Source organism: Polypterus senegalus, chromosome 1 (assembly GCF_016835505.1).
Source record: "Polypterus senegalus isolate Bchr_013 chromosome 1, ASM1683550v1, whole genome shotgun sequence".
NCBI classification, from domain to species: domain Eukaryota; kingdom Metazoa; phylum Chordata; class Cladistia; order Polypteriformes; family Polypteridae; genus Polypterus; species Polypterus senegalus.
The window spans coordinates 122,772,771-122,791,672 of record NC_053154.1 but is presented as its reverse complement, the minus strand read 5'-3'; the positions used below and the strand labels follow the sequence as shown (position 1 = coordinate 122,791,672).

General features: G+C 38.4%; 1 protein-coding gene across 1 annotated transcript in view; it reads left to right on the top strand.

Moving 5' to 3' along the window:
• The window catches only part of LOC120527907 (vomeronasal type-2 receptor 1), a 38,306-nt gene extending 25,679 nt beyond the window's left edge, over positions 1-12,627 (top strand). The window contains exons 8-9 of the mRNA XM_039751881.1: positions 1,861-1,984; positions 11,630-12,627. Coding sequence (XP_039607815.1) covers positions 1,861-1,984; positions 11,630-12,627 — 1,122 coding nt within the window. The remainder of the gene's footprint in view (positions 1-1,860; positions 1,985-11,629) is intronic.
• Positions 12,628-18,902: the final 6,275 nt, after the last annotated feature.

Genomic DNA, 18,902 nt, shown 5'->3' with positions numbered 1-18,902 from the left:
CCAAAGACTTTGTTGGACAGTTATCCAAAGATCTTGACTATACATCTGTTGCTAAATGAATCTTTGTCTGAAGAGGTCTACTTATTTTTTACATTTAAGATGTCTCACTTAAAGGTTTTCAGATGTTGTTATCTGTCCTAGTGTCTATATAAACACAGGGATCTCCAGTTTCTGTATTACATCTTGCCTGAAGAAGGGGCCTGAGTTGCCTCTAAACCTTGCATATTGTAATCTTTTTAGTTAGCCAATAAAAGGTGTCATTTTGCTTGACTTCTCGCTACATTCATAATGGCTAACACGGTACAACACCCTGGTACATCTGTTAGACAGAAACTGTATGTTTCATTATTTAAGGGACGGGGAGGCAATGTTGGTCCTGGAGGTCTGCAGTGGCTTCAGGATTTTGTTCCATCCCAGTGTCTTAATGAGAGGCCAATTATTACTGATGAAGCGCTTATTGCTCAAGTGATATTTTAATGGTCTTATTTGTTAAGGTGTCCCACCCTTAATTGCTTATTTCACTCTTAAATAGTTGTTTTCGGTGTTTTTAATGGCTTCTTGTTAGCAATAAGATACAAATGACAAAGGTGTTCTCCATCAAACTTGTTTCCATTTATACCTATGTGGATCGATTATGCACTGTTTGGTTTAATAAAACACTTAAGGGAAAAGTGTGACAGACTTAAAATAACCCGTTTTAGGCTTCAAATCTTTCTGGTGATATGCTCGGAAAGGAAAAAATCTACGATATAAGGACCTAACATTGCAGACTAGCAAGCCATAAAATTCAATAAGGTCTGAGATTAGCAAGAATTGGTGTCTAATTAAGCAACTGGGTTGAAACGAAAACCTGCAGCAACTATGGCTCTCTAGGACCAACTTTGCTTACCCCGATTTAAGATATTCATGCCAAATATGAGAGTACATAGGGACTGTGTGTTGTTAACCCGTTGTGTTATTTGTTGCCAGTGCCATGGCCATGTATTTCCACGTTATATTACTCAGTCAGAAACTGACAGGTTAAAATAAGTGTATTATTTATACTAAAGGCTTCAAAAGTGATCCATTCATTGAACAGGAGGTAATCACCATTAACAGTAATAAGTGCAGTCTCGTAAAGGGCAAATACAAAGATTTTGTAAGAGGTTTTTAAGGGTTTGTGGCTGCCATGCTGGATGGGCTGGCATCCCATCCAGGATTTGAGCTGGGAAGAGAGGTTGCAACAGAAGGGCAGGGGTGTGTTTTACCTCAGTACCCAAGGTGGCGGCAACCCACTGGTGGAAAGTACGCTTATGGATACTTGCAGGGCAGTCTGGGAATTTCAGTCCCATGGGACAACCCTGTTGAGGTTCTTGGTAGTCACCAGAGGGAGCTGCATCTTCTTTGAAGGGCTTCCACCTGACCTGGAAGTGCTTCCAAGGTGCAATGCTGTGACACTGGAAGCAGTCCTGGTTATGGCACAAATGTTTCCATAATGTGGATGAGAATACATAGGAGGGGTGGAATAAACACCTGATATTTGAATGCAGGACTGTGTTGTGTAGTTGTGTCTGGGGGTTTGGGGGCGCTGCTATGTCCACTAGTGGTCACAGGGGTTACACTCATGAAGCATTTTCCAGCCTGGGTTGCCTTCGACATTAATACGTTTTCCCTGTGTTGATATTTTTTTCTACTTGACATCAAGGACAAACTTCTCACTTAATTATGAAATGTAAAATGTCCTCTGTGGCTCTGTTTATGTATATCCTGGGGAGGACTCATAGATATTTATTTAGATTTGCCTTACTCCACTGGTTGCAAGTTTTCTCCTTTGCTTTTCCTAACCAAAACAAATTCTTTGTTATTGTTCTTTCCCTTAAGCCTCCCCGCTCGGTCTGCAGTGAAAGTTGCCTTCCTGGAACCAGAAAGGGAATTCGTCAAGGGGAGCCAGTGTGCTGTTTTGATTGCATTCCTTGTGCTGATGGCGAAATTACAAATGAAACAGGTACAATATGGGGGCTTAGACAAATATTGCTCTTTCATTTTGTTTTAGTTTTGGCAAGGTCTTCTTCATTTACAAAAAAAAAAAAATCATTTCTCATTTCTTTCATTTTTTATCTTTCATATGTTTCTTGCTCTAGTTTAGAAATGTACAGTCTTAAGAATAGACTTGAGTGAACATCATATATTTATCCTAGATTTATAATTGTAACCCTAATTCTAACCCTAACGAAATTTGAGTGTTTTGGATGCGTGTTGAATTCAGGCAAGTCACGCTCACTTCCACTGTACCTAACAACTCGACATAAGCTGCTTATTGGCCTCTGCAGGACCCTGACAGTGAAATATAAATATACTGCATGAGGAAGGTACTGAAGCCTGCAGATCACTCACCAAGTTTTAATAAAGAAACTTGAACACACCCAGCTAATTCATTCCTCGATTCCCATTGCTATCTCTTATTTTTTCTTGTTCCTTTTTATGAGAACAATCAAATGTTATCGATATCACTACAAATTTTTCTGCTTACATGAAAAATGTTTACTTTTATCAGTGGCCATTCATATGCTGAATCCTGTTAAGAGAGAATTAAAATTTCAGAAATAAAGCTGACTGGTGACAGGTTTGTTTGCTGTTATTAATCAGATGTAATATTTTGTTATATATATATATATATATTTTTTTTATCTAGTTGTCTTCCTGTTGTGGCTGTTATCTTAATTTTTGGAATGCTATATATGATATTTGAAACGTGTCTGTGTGCAGCCTGTTTTCACTGTCGTGGTTCTCTGTCTTTTCCTGGTTCTTCTCAACTGTGTGGTAACTGACTCCTTCAAATATAATTACTAAATCAAGTCACTGTCCGGACCTCACAGATTAATTCAAAAGACCTCTTGTTGCTTGTTTTTTTTCTTACTTCTTCACCAACCATTGTTTGTGTGATTCACTATTCATCCATTAGCCTAATCCTTTGGAATAACGCCTACAATGTGTTGCTGCGTTTGTTACCTAAAAGAAAACTTTTACAGTTGTGTAACATTACATTAAAACCAGTAACAATCCAAAGACATCCCACCAACCCTCTGCACTGGAGTCCTTCTACTGACTTTATGTGCAAAATACTTCAGACACTGGGGAAAAAGATCTCTCAATTAATATATCAGAAAAGGAGTGGAAAGTAACAATGCAGAGAATTCACTCGAGCTCCATATGCGCAAAGCATACAATTATACAACTCAAAATTATATATCGAGCACATCTGTCTCGACTAAAACTCTCCAAAATGTTTCCAGGGCATGATCCAACCTGAGAACGCTGCAACCAAGTCCTAGCCTCACTGAATCACATGTTTTTGGCCTGCACCAAATTAACATTATTCTGGACAAAAATTTTTAATTACCTCTCAGACAGCCTTGGACTCACAATCCCTCCTAACCCATTAACAGCTGTGGGAGGGGCTTAAAGTGGAGAAGGACAAACAAATCGTGATTGCATTCACTACACTCTTGGCACGCAGACTTATTCTGATAAACTGAAAGAACCCAAACTCTCCTCTTTTAAGTCAGTGGGAAACCAATGTGTTATACTATTTGAAGTTGGAAAAAATCAAATACTCAGTTAGAGGATCCGTACAGACTTTTTTCAAAACATTACAAGATCTAATCAGTAATATTTTAAAATAAGTTCATAAAACACAGAGAATTTATTAATTTAGGTATATTTACAAGCCTTAAATTTAACGCCATTTGGCCGGCTCTGTTCTTAACTTAATTTTTCTTTTTGTAAAAACTTGATTGTTTTGCATGGATTGTAATAAAATAAAAAAAATAAAAAATACTTCAGAAAATTAAAGCAATGCATCCATATACTAACAAAATAAAGTAAAGTACCACTTCCAGTTAACAGAAAGAGCCCAAACGTTGATAGAAATCTATGTTTTGTTCCTAATACTTGTATGCTAAAATTGGTTGACCTAAGAGAAGGCGTACTGAAGTTATCGTGTTTCACACATGTACACACACACACAGACATAATTCAATAATGTTATAATGTTATTTTCAGACTCAGTAAGGTCTAAAATTCATCAAAATCTCGGAATTACATTTTTGGAGGATTCCAATACTTTCCCTATACTTCATGTACGAGAAAGTAAAAAAAATGAAAATACAAATTTCACAGTCTTCTTATAATAAATCATACCTTAAAATAATAATTTATCCATCCATCCATTATCCAACCCGCTATATCCTAACTACAGGGTCATGGAGGTCTGCTTGAGCCAATCCCAGCTAACACAGGGCGCAAGGCAGGAACAAACCCCAGGCAAGGTGCCCGCCCACCGCAGGGCGTGCAGTCACACACACACACACACATGCACACACGCACACACACCAAGCACACACGAGGGACAATTTAGGATCGCCAATCCACCTAACCTGCATGTCTTTGGACTGTGGGAGGAAACCGGAGAGCCCGGAGGAAACCCACGCAGACACGGGGAGAACATGCAAACTCCATGCAGAGAGGATCCGCGAAACGAACCTGGGTGTCCTAAATGTGAGACAGCAGCGTTACCACTGCGCCACTGTGCCACCCATCATTTATTATAATAATAATTTATTTTGTACATCCTGTAATCAATAGAGCTGCAATTAAATGATAAATTGTTAACATTTTAATAATCTGCATGCCTCTAGGAAAAAATGTCAATACAGTAACACTTTTATTACACTTAGAAGTTTTTTAAATCACAAATGTAGGCAGTTCTTAGAAAACATAAGCTGCTGTGTTTCTGAGAGGAAAGGCGAGCCACAAATTTCTGCAAGGTTTAGATATTGATTCTATACAGTAGTTAACATATTTCTTACCTGTACAATAATTTGAATATTCTGGAACTTTTTTGTTTATTATCACTTGCCCTACTTCTGATCATTTGCATTTAAAATACCAAGCATTTAATGCCTGAGGCTTGCTTTATTATATTAAATGTCTTGGCAGTAAATTTAGAAAACCACATACCAAATCCAATCAAAGATGTACAATCCAATTATTGTTTTGTTTCATATGTCCCTCGTGAAGACATGTGCAGTCAGATGAGAGAATATAGAGAAAATATTGAAATGACTCCTTCACTCCTTGCAAATGTTTTGCAAGTTTAGTTTTGTAATTTTTTTTCCTCATTTAATGGCCAAAGCTGCCACGGAAGAAAAGGCTTCAAATGTTCAAAGCCTACTGTGTTTAAAAAATTGAACTAGAAATAAAAATAGTGGACAAAAGCCCTGCCCTCTGGCATACTCTGCTCACTTGCTCATTCAATTGTTCCTAAGTGACTATTCCATTGTGTTTCTCCACAGTGAAGCTTTCAATGGCAGAACAATATTACTCACGTAAGGTTTACTCTCAAGTACATATGATTTAATTCACAAGAATACACTGACCAATCAGATTGTGAGCATAGTACAAAAATATTTTTTTTTTTTTGTATAAAATCCCATTAACAACTGTGTTTGTGGTTCTTCCAGAGGGTCTTAAAGTGGAGAAAGACAAACAAATTGTGATTGCATTCACTACACTTTTGGCACGCAGACTTATTCTGATAAACTGGAAGAACCCAAACTCTCCTCTTTTAAGTCAGTGGGAAACTGATGTGTTATATTATTTAAAATTGGAAAAAATCAAATACTCAGTTAGAGGATCTGTGCAGACTTTTTTCAAAACATGGCAGGATCTAATCAGTAATATTTTGAAATGATTTTATAAAGCACAGAGAATTTGTTGATTTAGGTATTTTTAAAAGCCTTAAATTTTACACCGTTTGGCTTGCTCTCTCTCTCAAGGGTGGGGATCGATCTGTGCTTAGCATAATTCTTTTTTTTTTTTATAAAATCAACAGATTTTTACCCACCCCAGACTTTGCAGCAAATCCCTTGGTAAATGTATCCATGTAAAGAAAGTCTGGTTCATTTATTTATTAACTCATTTTTGCAGCCTCTGCCCGCTGTTAGAATGAGACAGGGCCTCTTCAGTCCCTTCTCTGTCCACAGCAGGATAATGAAACAGAATACCATAGTTAATCTGCATAATGAATGGTGTGTCATTAAAACTTCATTAAGTACAGTGTAATGTCCTGGAATTTTGTGGTAGTACTTGCATGGAGAGACGGTATACAAACAAATGATTATTTGATAGGTAACCATTATAGCAAATTGTTTTCTTTGAGATTTTCATTTTCCATTCAGTTGTGCAGTAAGAAAGCAGCTTTTGCTGAAAGTGATGTCAGAGCGAAACTGAGAGCACTCGAGCAGACTTACATTTTGAATGCCGTGTGTTGGAACAGCCAACAGACTGCAAAATGCTCGTCTCTGTGTCTCTAGCAAGGCAAGAACACAGCGGGCATGCTGCCCACTACTGATTAATACATCGAGCTTTGTTCTTTTGTTCAAGTGTCATGTTGTACAGGTCCATTTATAAAGAAACAATTGCAAGTTATGGACATTTTGTATCAACTGCTGTACACTTGTTTTTTTTTTTTCCTTCAAAAACTGCAGTCTTGTCAAAGGCTTCCAAAACAGTGTTGCTGCTTCGTTGTTTCAGGGAGATAGTCACATCACATCTCCTGAATAACTCTCACAAATTTCAATCTGTCCTTATTACACCACTTATTTTACAGAGCACACCACAATAAGAATGAAAGGGTACAGTCCAAAATAAAAAGGTTATATGGTGCATAAATAATAAGACTTGACATTGCTTTGGGAAATGAACTCTAAAAGGAAATGGAGCAACATGAGTACACTTATAAAAAGAGCCAAGGAACAGTACAGCAGGGTTATCACTAAGACAATAAGTATTACAAGGTGGTTCAAGGAAAAATAAAAACGCCTTTAAGGTGGCCAATATAAAATAGGACAAAGACAAACTTGATTTTAATGTGTTAAAACTGGGGCGAGAGTTTCAGCTTATTTCGTCAGAATGCAGACAATATCTGTCCTCATGCATTTTAACAAAAAGGCTTAACTTCAGAGTGGCAGAGTGGTGGCTCTGAGTGTAGGGAATCGGAAGGTGCCATTTAGAATCTGTAAAACGCCAAAAGTGACTCTACTCTGTTGGGCCCTTGAGCAAGACCTTTACCCTGCAATTGCTCTGTCCTGGGTATGACGTTAATCTGCATCCAGCCCTGCATGCAGGCCCTCCAACCTGCAGGGAAAAAAACATTCCATCTGAACTAGTGTGGTGCTGAGGTGTCACCCGTTGCATGGCTGCACTTGGGTCCAAATCTGGGATCCTGAGTTGGTTTGTCATGTGGTGGTTACGGCAATGCAGCATATCAGCGGGTGCTTCTAAGCTCCTCCTTCTCCTTAGCTTCAGGCCATGATGCTGCATGGAGTAATGTGCTATGAAGGAAAGGCATTCAAGAAACAAGACAGATATATCGGGGTAGATAATCAGAAAGTTGTGTTTTTTTAAATTGTATTTTTTATTAAACATGAAAACAAGCTAATATCTAGTCATATCAAGGGTTCATTTGCCAGTTTACGTTTGCTAATGATGACTTATTGGTGGCTTTTATTCTTGTGGATCGGGTCTCTCAACTTTTAACGTTTTCACCTGTGGCTGACTCAGACTCCGGTTGCTTTGCCTTTTTTTGTCTTACTCCTTTTCCTTTTTATTTTCTTTGTTAATCGCTTTCAGTTTAGTATAGAGTCATGAGTAGAGGGGCCGGGAATACTATCAGTGCTATTAGGTGTTACAGCCATTAATGCTGCAGTCAAATGAGAGAAATATCAAAGACTCCACAGTTCTTTGTTTTGCCATTTTTTGTCTTACTCCTTTCCCTTTTTATTTTCTTTGTTAATCGTTTTCAGTTTAGTATAGAGTCATGAGTAGAGGGGCCGGGAATACTATCAGTGCTATTAGGTGTTACAGCCATTAAGGCTGCAGTCAAATGAGAGAAATATCAAAGACTCCACAGTTCTTTGTTTTGCCATTTTTGGCATAGTTTATCCTGGCATGCTTTTGGGTCAGGACCTTGAGTTTGTCTCAACTTGCATTTCGTCTGGTTCTTTAATTAGTATTTGGTTTAAAAATTATTACTAGGAATTTATGTTTTCAATATTTATTTTCTGCTTTTCCCATCTGGCCCTTTAACATATTTCTTCCCTTACTTTGGTTGTGCAATGAATTAATTATTCCTTGTTTAATTTTACCCCTCTGGTTCTATTCCTTGCTCCTTCATCTAATTAATGTAATTATGATTGTTGTTTGAGTTTTCTTTTTTTAAGTTGATTTTATTAAAACAAAGTAACATTCCATACAATCAAGTCAAACTTAACAAAACTTAAGTTACCAAAACTTAAGTTATCCCCCAACCAAGAGAAAGAGAGGAAGGCCAGAGTAAAAACTTTAAAAGTAGAAAAGAGGAAAAAGAATGTTGTTTGAGTTTCCTTGAATATTCTTTAATAAATGCACAAATTAAATCATTAGTAGATTTTTTTTTAAAGATTTTGCCTTTGCTTTGGAAATCATAAGACTTCTAAACATTTGAGGAAACAACAAAGAATATTTTCTAAAGGGCAAAACATCTTTCTTACTGGCAATCATAACCAAGCTTAATGTAATAGTGGTAGAGATGAAATCAAAATTTGGACATACCGTAGATGATAAGCCCACTTTAGGATGCAAACATTAATGGTAACCTGCTGTATTATCGTAGTCTTTCCCTCTACTTACCCTTTACCTGTTTTCTCAAGGGTGAGTGTTCTCGTCAAGTTCGTTATCAGGTTGGTCTACTCTTGCACTTTAAGATAACTACACACATACATAGCTATACGCATACACACAGACCCTAACCACAACAGTGCCCCATGAATGACACACACATGCTGATTAACCTTTAGCACTTTAAACCACACAAATGCTTTAGGAATAACACAGCCTGTCACTCAGCACTTCAAGAGACTTACTTATTATCGGCACAAACAACATACAATGTTTTATTGATATCTCAGACCTAAATATTACTCTTGGTCTACAAGAATACATTTAAACATACAAAGACTCAGCACTCTTGACTATAGGCCATTTATCAGCCAAGAATATCTTCTTCTTGTACTGTCCCTACTATTGAGTGGAGCTCTTCACTCACAGCCAAAATAAACCTCGCAGCACAGAAATAATGGCAAATGTCCAGCTGCTCCAGGTGCTCAAAAAAATCTAACTTATTACTTCAATCACTCTAGACATTAAGACAAAGCATAGAAAGTTAAAAGCAGCATGGTATTTATTAACAGAATAATAATAATACCACTGGAACAAAGAATAATAGAAAATAGGTACTGATAGGAAAGTCTGAATATATATAGTCTTTAAGAAAAGCTTATGAAAAAAGGTAGAGATGACAAGGATGAATGTCCCAGGGTGGCGTTTAATTTAGCAGTCGATGTTCATGATGCTTTTCTGATGACCAGTGGTGTCTTCGTCTGTTCCTCTTCTTCTTCTTCTTCTGACTTTGCTTTCAAAATGAGGCATATTTATTATGAAATGTCATGCCGTGGTTTCACAACACATGCACCTAATTCGCTGGCTGTCAGTATGATTGAATTAATTCACTGTCCGTTTTCAAAAACAATAAAACCTTTTATGTTCTTTGAGGTGTTGGTAGATCTTCCTTTCCCAGGCTGAAAATAATTAGGCATGGCTTAGTCTTCCTTTCCCAGGTTATAAAGTAATGGAGCCGCCAGCATGTCTTCCTTTCAATGTTGAAACAGCTGTTTTAAAAGTGAGGTGTAAGGGAAGAAAACCTGGTTTGATTTGTCTTAAATGTAGTTCATCTGTTGTCTTGTCTTGAGCAAAATATAATGGAAAATTAAACCAAAATGTACAGATTGTATGCACCATAACACCTGTATAATAATGTAAGCAGTCTAGACTCTGTCTATCAGGACAATCAGCGTAGGAAAATCTCCATTAAAGCAACAAGGCCATCCATTTACTGATATAAGTAAGGCAGTTAATCTGTCTATTGATGATGTGCATTCAAAAATGTTAAAAGAAAAACGTTCATTCTCATCAGTATGCAAGTGGAATTTGGAGGTCATATGAACGAGTGAAATCGTAATATGTAGATATTATACAGAAGTCAACCAAGCATTAGATCTTGAAATGAAGGAGAAAAAGGGCATACAGTGAGGTCTAGTGTAAGGAGTTACATCATTCACAACTGTGTAGTGGATGTAATAAGACCAAAACATAAACTGGAAGGAGCCAAGGAGAGGGTGTTTATTTAGGTGCCAGGTAAACCGAGTGGAAATAATGCATTCTGGAGTTTTAGAAATGCAAAATTACATATAGAATAAAAATTGATTAGATCAGTTACAGTTAAGTTCTTTAGTATACAGATAGAAACATCCTATGTGAATATTTTGCATAAACAGTAACATTTTTCTTCACACCCAGAATTATAGACATTTGAATTAAGTTACTAAGTAATGTGGTAGACCTTTAAATCTTGACTTGGAGAAATTAGGTAAATAAGATTGATGAGCATTATTGGGCTGAATGGCCCGTTCTCATCACATTTATTCTTATCTTCTATTGAATCAGCGGTATGCACCGTGCATGTGGTAACACTATTACTCTTACTATTACTACTCTTACTATTGCAAGTTTGAACCGAACTGGAATGAAGTGGTTAATGTGTGTAAAGAATGTTGTCACATTTAGCAATCATCGAGTGACTGGTCTACAGTGAGAGATAAAATAAGACATAAAACAAAAAGACACAAGTGGTAAAGTAGTAAGAGCTTGCAAACAACATAAGGTAAAAGTCAAAATGAGACATGCTGGGATGTGCGAGGCGATACGTGAAAGGACTGAACCCATTCACCTTGCATTGGGAGGAGAGAAACATCAGGGGTCATTCTGTTTTCATGGGTAAAATATTAAGGCACTGGAATTATTTTACTTTTCACTTACTGTATCACTAAGGAAAAATAATTTAGCCTGTTGCAAGAGGTTGCATAGTTTCAGAACTAGAAGAGATATTATTTGTATTAATGAAACTGACCAAATAATTGCCATTTTTGCTCATCTCATGTTTACTACCATGGTCACCTTTTTGTTTACGCATCTTTAGCACAATTTCTAGTCTTTGTTATTTTTTCTCTTTTATCCATAGACTTTTCTTCCCACTCCCTTGCTATCTCTTATTTCTTTTTTTTTTCTCTTCATTCCTTCTTCTCAAAAGTACCTGAAGAATGCTAAACAGCCAACATAGTTTTAGGTGTATTTCTTTAATGCACATGATCACAGCTCTAATCTTTTTTAAATAAACCTTGATTTACAGTTCATACTTTTGAATTGGTGTGCAGGCTTAAATGTCAGATGTGTGTGAGATATCAGGCTGTCCCATTTATCTTTTCTTTTCTTTTTTTTTTTTTTTGTTTGATTTCTCTGTGGGGCCTGGAAACTTGTGCACAATGTATAATTTCTTGCCACAGTGATTTGTAAATGAGCAGGCTTTCTTGATGATGAGTTGTATTGTACATTACAGCTGTAGGCTTTTATTTTAAATCATCATTGTTAACTAGCCAAGCAGAACTGGTCAGACAATCTAATCTAACTTCATTTTATTCTTATTTTTTCCTTGCAGATGCTAGAGAATGCATACAGTGTGGTACTGACTACTGGTCCAATACCAAGAAAGATGCCTGCGTTCCGAAAGAAATCGAGTTTCTTGCATATGATGAAGCACTTGGAATCACACTGATTGCAGTTTCTGTTTTTGGCGCCTGCGTCGCTTTAGCCGTTGTCATTATCTACATTATATACAGAAATACGCCACTTGTTAAAGCCAACGATATAGTGCTAACTTTCTTTATTCAGTTTTCACTTATCATTACTTTCCTTAGCTCCATCGCTTTTGTTGGTCAGCCTCAGCCCTGGTCTTGTATGACCAGACATGTTTCCCTGGCCCTTGGTTTTGCCATCTGCCTTTCCTGTATCATGGGCAAAACCATTGTGTTAATGTTCTCTGCTAGGGCGGCAAAATCCAAGACCCCTGAAAAAGTCAATAGTGAGCCAATTAAACCAATCCACCAAAAAATTATCGCCCTTGTGGGCTCGCTGATCCAAGTATGCGGCTGCACTATCTGGCTGATCCTCTATCCACCATATCCAGTCAAGAACACTGCATCTCAGAATATTAAGATCATTCTGGAGTGCAGTGAGGGCTCCATTGTTTTTATCTGCTGTATATTTGGGTATGATGTACTGCTTGCACTGCTGGGTTTTGTCTTTGCTTTCATTGCCCGTAAGTTGCCAGATAACTTCAATGAAGGAAAATTTGTGACTTTTGGCATGCTGGTGTTCTTCATAGTTTGGAGTTCCTTTGTTCCTGCATATCTCAGTACTAGGGGCAAATTCATGGTGGCAGTTCATATATTTGCCATTTTAGCATCCAGTTTTGGATTATTGGCTTGTATATTTGTCCCAAAATGTTACATCATTATCCTGAAACCAGAGAGAAACACAGATGAGCTAGTGAAAAGTCAACCAAAGCTGATTGACAAGAGTGCTCCTGGAACATCGACGTCACTCTCCAGTGAAATTAATAGCACCACAGTTTCTACTGTGTCCATGACGGATTGAGTTTTACGTCGTTTCCAACTGATGGCAGCAGCTGCATATTAAACTTAAGGGCTTATGTATAAAATAAAGACTCTATTGATCAAATGACTGCATGTCAGACACTAGAAATGGTTGTTCAGAAATGCGGTTTCAAGTCACGACTTTGACAGCAAAAAGTAGCCATATTTACCTATTTAGTTTAAAATTTGATTTGGCATACTATTGGGCAACTCCAAACTGAGTTAGTGGTAGAATGTGCACCATGGACTGGTATCCATCCAGGATGGGTTCATGCCTTGTGTCCAAGACAGACTCAAATCTCTTTGCAGTTCTGTGGGAAAGTAGGTACCTTTTTACATAGTGGGCTTCCATTTCTTTTCATCATGAAATTTGTAACTGGTAGGCAATCGGCCACATCATTGCACACATCGAAAATCTACAAAAAATCATCACACGAAGAAAAAAAAAAAGAAAAATGTATTAGTTTCTGGCTCACAATTAACTTCTACTGCAGTGAACACAAAAGAACTGAAGAGAGGAGACCTTTCAGTCCATTGCACCCATTTGTTTAGTTCACAGCTAAATTCAAGTTTATTGTCACCTTTCACACAGTTCAGTGCAATGCCAGTAACTCATCCATAAACATTGTCAATGTTTTCCTTCAATTATATAACTGGGTGGTTTTCCCCAGATTTTTAAACCCCATCTTTTCAAATTCAGGGTCAAATGAAGCCGGATTGAATCAGGTGTTGAGGGTAGGATTCTGCTCTCATTTACTGTTGGACCAATACAGGGCACCATTGCATACATTTGTGCTGATTCACGATAGGCCAACTTAGAAAACTCATAAAGAAGGGAGAAGATGTGATAAAATCCATACAGACGTCCTATTGCCTGGGGGGTTAAACCAAACAACACTGTTTGGAGCTGCTGCTGTCTGTCTGGAGCTCAGAATTGTTGTTGGTATTACATGGAAATCATGAACCCCTTTACATAATAGGTGACCCCATTGCAGCCACTGTCTTGACTTCAGCCCATTTCTGAATATACCTGTATGGGTAGTATAAAAAAAGAAAGAAATGCAATTTTAAAGAAAAATCTATATCTTTTCAAAGAGATTGTTTATGACTAACTTTATATTTGTATGCTCATTACATGTTTATCGAACAGTATATATTTCTTACTGTTTATAGAAAGGTTGTTTTTCTTTACGTTCATATTTATTACCCCACAACTCCTATAATATGTTCCCTGGACAGTTTTTCATGCTGTCTTTCTCTCTCTGTCTCTCGTTCTTTCTTTAAGACTCACAGAAACACGCACCCTGCAGGCTAATGCCTTTTAAAACACAGTCGCAATCCTTTTATATTGCTCTTCGTTTCATTAGTCATCACCAACCCCACCCCGAGTGGATTCTTACAAAGTAATTTCATTTCTGGCCCTGAGCCATACTAGAAGAAAAATGGCTATTTTCTGCTTAAAATGTACATGGACTTTGCTCACAAATTTATAATCCCAGTGTCAACCACCTTTCTCACTTTTCAACAGCACATGTGTGTCAGTGAATGTGCAGGCGTGCAGGCAGAGGTCATTTATTAGCACCGCACTCAGGTGGCAGGGCAGCGCAGCTAAATTGGTAGAGACGCGGATCCTGGGTGATTAATGTTTTCAGGAAATCCACAACCCAATGGAAGGATCCAGAATTCACCGGAGCAAATCTGCGCTTCGTGGATATGCAATAACAGTCGGGGCTATTTAAAAATGGACAGATTATTTGGCTCTTCCAGCTCTCTCTTCTCTCTCTCTCTCTCTCTCTCTGTTTCTATTGCATTTTTAAAGACTTGTTTCCCACCAAGCTTCTTTTCAATTTTCAACCATGCTGTACATAAATGTATAAGTAAAGTTGAAAAACATATTTTATTTTACTTATGCATTTTTCACTATCTGTATGGACCAATTTTAAATAAACTATTCCTCTTATTTATGGCTTGTTTTTTTTCCCTTATTGAATCCCAATGTCAAACAAAACAACAAGTCATTGCATGCAAGCTGTGATTTTCTTTTAGGATTTGCCTCTCATTCCCATGGAGTTTCTTCTGTTGTCATTAGTGTCTCATGGACTTATTTGTTTATAACTTTTAAACCCTTTGTTCTCAGTGCCTAACTCAAAGGTACAGTAAGTGCTGTCTTTATTAACAACCTCTAAAAGAAAGCACACATATTTTACAAATTGGTTGATTTTAATTTGTTTGTGACTTAAATAATACATATCCATGAACACACTTTGAGTGTGAAAGATTATGAATCTGGAATAAAATTAACAAGACCCCTAAAGCACTATAAGGTGGCAAGATTGTGCCATGGTTAGTGCTGCTGCCTTTGAGCTTCGGGGACCTGTGTCTAATTCTTGTCTGCCTGTTCTCTCTTATTCCATATCTCAATGGTGTGCCTGTTCAATTTATTAGTTAATTTTACTGTACTGCTACCTGATTGCGTGGACTGGGTGTTGGGCGAGGACATGGGGTCCAATGGCAGTGGGGCATCTGTTGGTGAAGAAAGATTCACTGATCTTGACTTTGCTGACGATGCTATGATCTTCGTGGAGTCAATGGAATTCTCTGATCAGGATTCCTGAGAAACTGAGCGAGGAGTCTGAATGTCTGGGCTTACGAGTGTCCTGGATAAAAACCAAGATCCAGGCCTTTAAAGAAATCTTGGGCACAGCCATCAGCAATGTGTCTCTCTGCAGAGTGAATGTCGACCTTGTTGAGAGGTTTACTTACCTCGGTAGTGACATTAATGTCTCTGGTGACTCTTCTTATGAAGTCAGCAGACGGTTTGGGAGGACATGGGGGGTTGTGATCTCTGGATTGTAGTGTGTGGTGCTCCCGAAATCTTTGCAAAGAGATGAAAGTCCAAGTCTTTAGAGTCCTGATGCTTCCTGTTTTGCTGTGAGTGCTACCTGAAACGAAGACTGGAATTCTTCAGTTTTGTGTCTCTTCGGAGAATCTTTGGATACTGCTGGTATGACTTTGCGTCAAAGGACTGGTTGCTCACGGAGTCCAAAATGAGGCACATTACCTGCATTGTGAGGGAGCATCAGTAACGGCACTATGGCCACGTTGCACGATTCACTATGGGTAATCCAGCTCACAGGATCATCATTGTTGAGGACCCCAGCAGCTGGATCAGTCCAAGGGGACACCCACGTCACACCTAGCTGGGGCAGATAGATAGTCATATCTGAGATTGTGGAAATAGACTGAGTGCCTGCCTGGGGGGGATTTCCAACTGGGACCCAAGCTATTTTGTTGTGTGGTGGGTGCATAAATGAGCTGCACCAGTGCATGCTCCCTAACCTGACCTTACCCGCTACCTAATTTCATGTTCTGCCTGGATAAACTCCAACTCCTTATAACTGTGAGCTGGAAAAACCCAATGGAGTAAGAAATGATCAGTATTTTAAAGAACACATCAGCCTGACTTGTTGAGCACCCAGGCTTGGTTTCTATTTGTGTAGTCTGGTCATTCTCATTGTGTCTGCTGTCAGGTTCTTTGGATGGTCCAGTTTCATCCTGTGATTCTGTGACTTTCCTTAAACATCTAAAAGAGATTCATATTTAGTTACCTGACAACACTTAATTTGCACATTATTAATAATTTTGCCATTCCAATAGACTTGTATGCCATTAAGCGGTGGTCAACACTAAAACTGAGCAAAACATGCCATGCTGCTGTTCACATTTATTTAAGTAAGGATGTGCATGTTTAGGTAGAAGTGTCCTTTAATGGACAAAACATAAGATCCCCTGTGTATTATGCAAACATAATTTTTCATTGAAATGTAGGGAAAAACATAGACTATTTAGTTTGTATTAATGTGGTGTGAGCGTACATTGGTAGGGCAAGGCTTTTGAACTGGGGAAGAAACTCATTAATGTGCCCCCTCAGCCAACCTGAAAATACCAGCCCAGTACAAAGCACACACAAATTCCAAGAATTTAGCATATAATTAGTAAGAGCTCTTAAGTGGGTCTGATTTTAGAACCAGTGTAAATAGGTGAGTGTTAAGCCTGAATAAGGATACTATGTTAGCATTGTCTGCACTGGTAAATTGTGATGGACCATTGTCATTTGCACCACTTACTGCATGTTCATCACTCTCTCCTTATTATACTTTTCATCTACAGTTGACCCTTGATATACGACCAGTCTGACATGCGAACAACTTGGTTTATGACCAAAATTTTTGTTTTGAATTACGACCTGAATGCGGTCACGTGTAGCCGAGAGCGTTCGTAAGCGTCAGTCGGAGCCCAGATACATGTGTTTGTGGACGTAATTTCGGTCAGTGCAATGATTATATAATTTATTTCAATAACTGCTATCAAAATGGCCCCAAAAAAGCTAGAAAAGAAGCTAAGGAAGGAAGAGAAGGTAATGAAGGTAAAGAAAGCGATCACAATCTAAACGAAGAAGGAAATTGTATAGAAATATGGGAGTGGCGGTCATGTGACCAATCTCGCTAATATGTACAGCATGTCGAAATCCACCATTTCGACAATTTTACAAAGAAAAGATTTGTATAAGAAAGCTAGTGTTGCTAAAGGTGTTACTATTAGTAAGTCATGATCAACAGTGTTAGACGAGGTAGAAAAGCTATTGTTAGTGTGGATAAACGAAAGGCAGATGGCAGGTGATAGCCTATCTGAGTCAATAATTTGTGAAAAAGCTAGGGCTATAAATGCAGATCTGTTAAAGGATAAGCCATCAACAAGTGATAGTGGTGAAACATTTCGTGCCAGTAAGGGGTGGTTTCACAATTTTAATGAGAGCTGGGATTCATAATGTAGTTAGGCATGGAGAAGCACCCAGTGCTGATAAAAGGGCTGCCGAAAATTAAAAACACTGCTTTGAAATGATAACACAGAGAAATGGCTTTTGCTCTCATCAAGTTTTCAACTTTGATGAAACTGGGCTTTTCTGGAAGAAAATGCCCAGGAGAACATGCATTGTCCGGGAAGAGAAGAAAATGCCAGGCCACAAGCCTATGAAAGATAGGCTAACATTATTGTTATGTGCCAATGTGAGTGGTGACATCAAAATAAAGCCTCTCTTGGTTTATCGCTCTGAGACCTCTAGAGTATTCAGAAAACATACAGTCATGAAGAATAAGCTAGGGGTAATGTGGAGATCTAACACAAAAGCCTGGGTAACAAGAGTACTTTTTCTTGAGTGGATCAGGGAGGTTTTCTGTCCTACTGTTAAGAAATATCTAGAAGACAAAGGAATACCACTCAAAGCTCTTCATGGAAAATGCTCCTGCTCACCCAAGAGACTTGGAAGAAGAGTTGGCTGAAGAATTCCCATGGCTTACAGTAGAGTTCCTCCCACCTAATACAACTCCTCTACTGCAGCCTATGGACCAGCAGATTATAGCTAACTTTAAGAAGCTATACACCAAGGAACTGTTCCAGAAGTGCTTTCAGATGGTCTCAGATACAGATTTAACTCTTACAGAGTTCTAGAAGGAACATTACAACATCCTTTCCTGTGTGGGGTTAATAGAGAAATCCTGGGCCAATGTTTCTCTAAGGACACTGAGATCTGCCTGGAAGAAAGTGTGGCCTAAAATTATATAGGAGAGAGACTTTGAAGGTTTTGTAGAGGAGCCTGAGCCTGCAACTGACCCTGTGGTTGATGACATTGTCACTATAGCTGAGTCCGTAGGCTTGCAGGTAGACAGTGGTGATGTTGAGGAACACTCAGAGGAATTGTCTACAGAGGAACTTCAGCAACTTCTGGCTGAGCAACAGAGAATGGCAGCTGAGGAGCTTTCTGAAACGGAGGGGAGGATCAACAATCACTGCAGCAAATGTCCTCTTCTGAAATAAAGGACATCCTGAAAAAATGGACAGAGCTACAAACATTTGTAGAGAAGACCCACTCAGACAGAGAAAAGACTTGCTTAATGACAATGGCATGTCATACTACAGAACTGTGTTGAAGAAAAGACAAAAACAGACAACCTTAGACCAGTTTTTATTTCCGAAAAGGTTGAGACCTAGTGAGCCAGAAGCAGATCCTAGTGGGCTACAGCCTCTCCCAAAGAGAGAAAGGACACCAGAGAGCCAGAGTCCTGATGTTCTTATGGAAGGGGGCTCTCCTTCCAAACAATAACCACCTTCCATTTCATTCTCCTCCTCCTCCCTTCCTGCAAGTCAAAGATGTCAACTTAAATGGTTAGTACAGTATGAAATTGTTGTTTCTGGTAGGCTAGGCACTTTTTATAACTT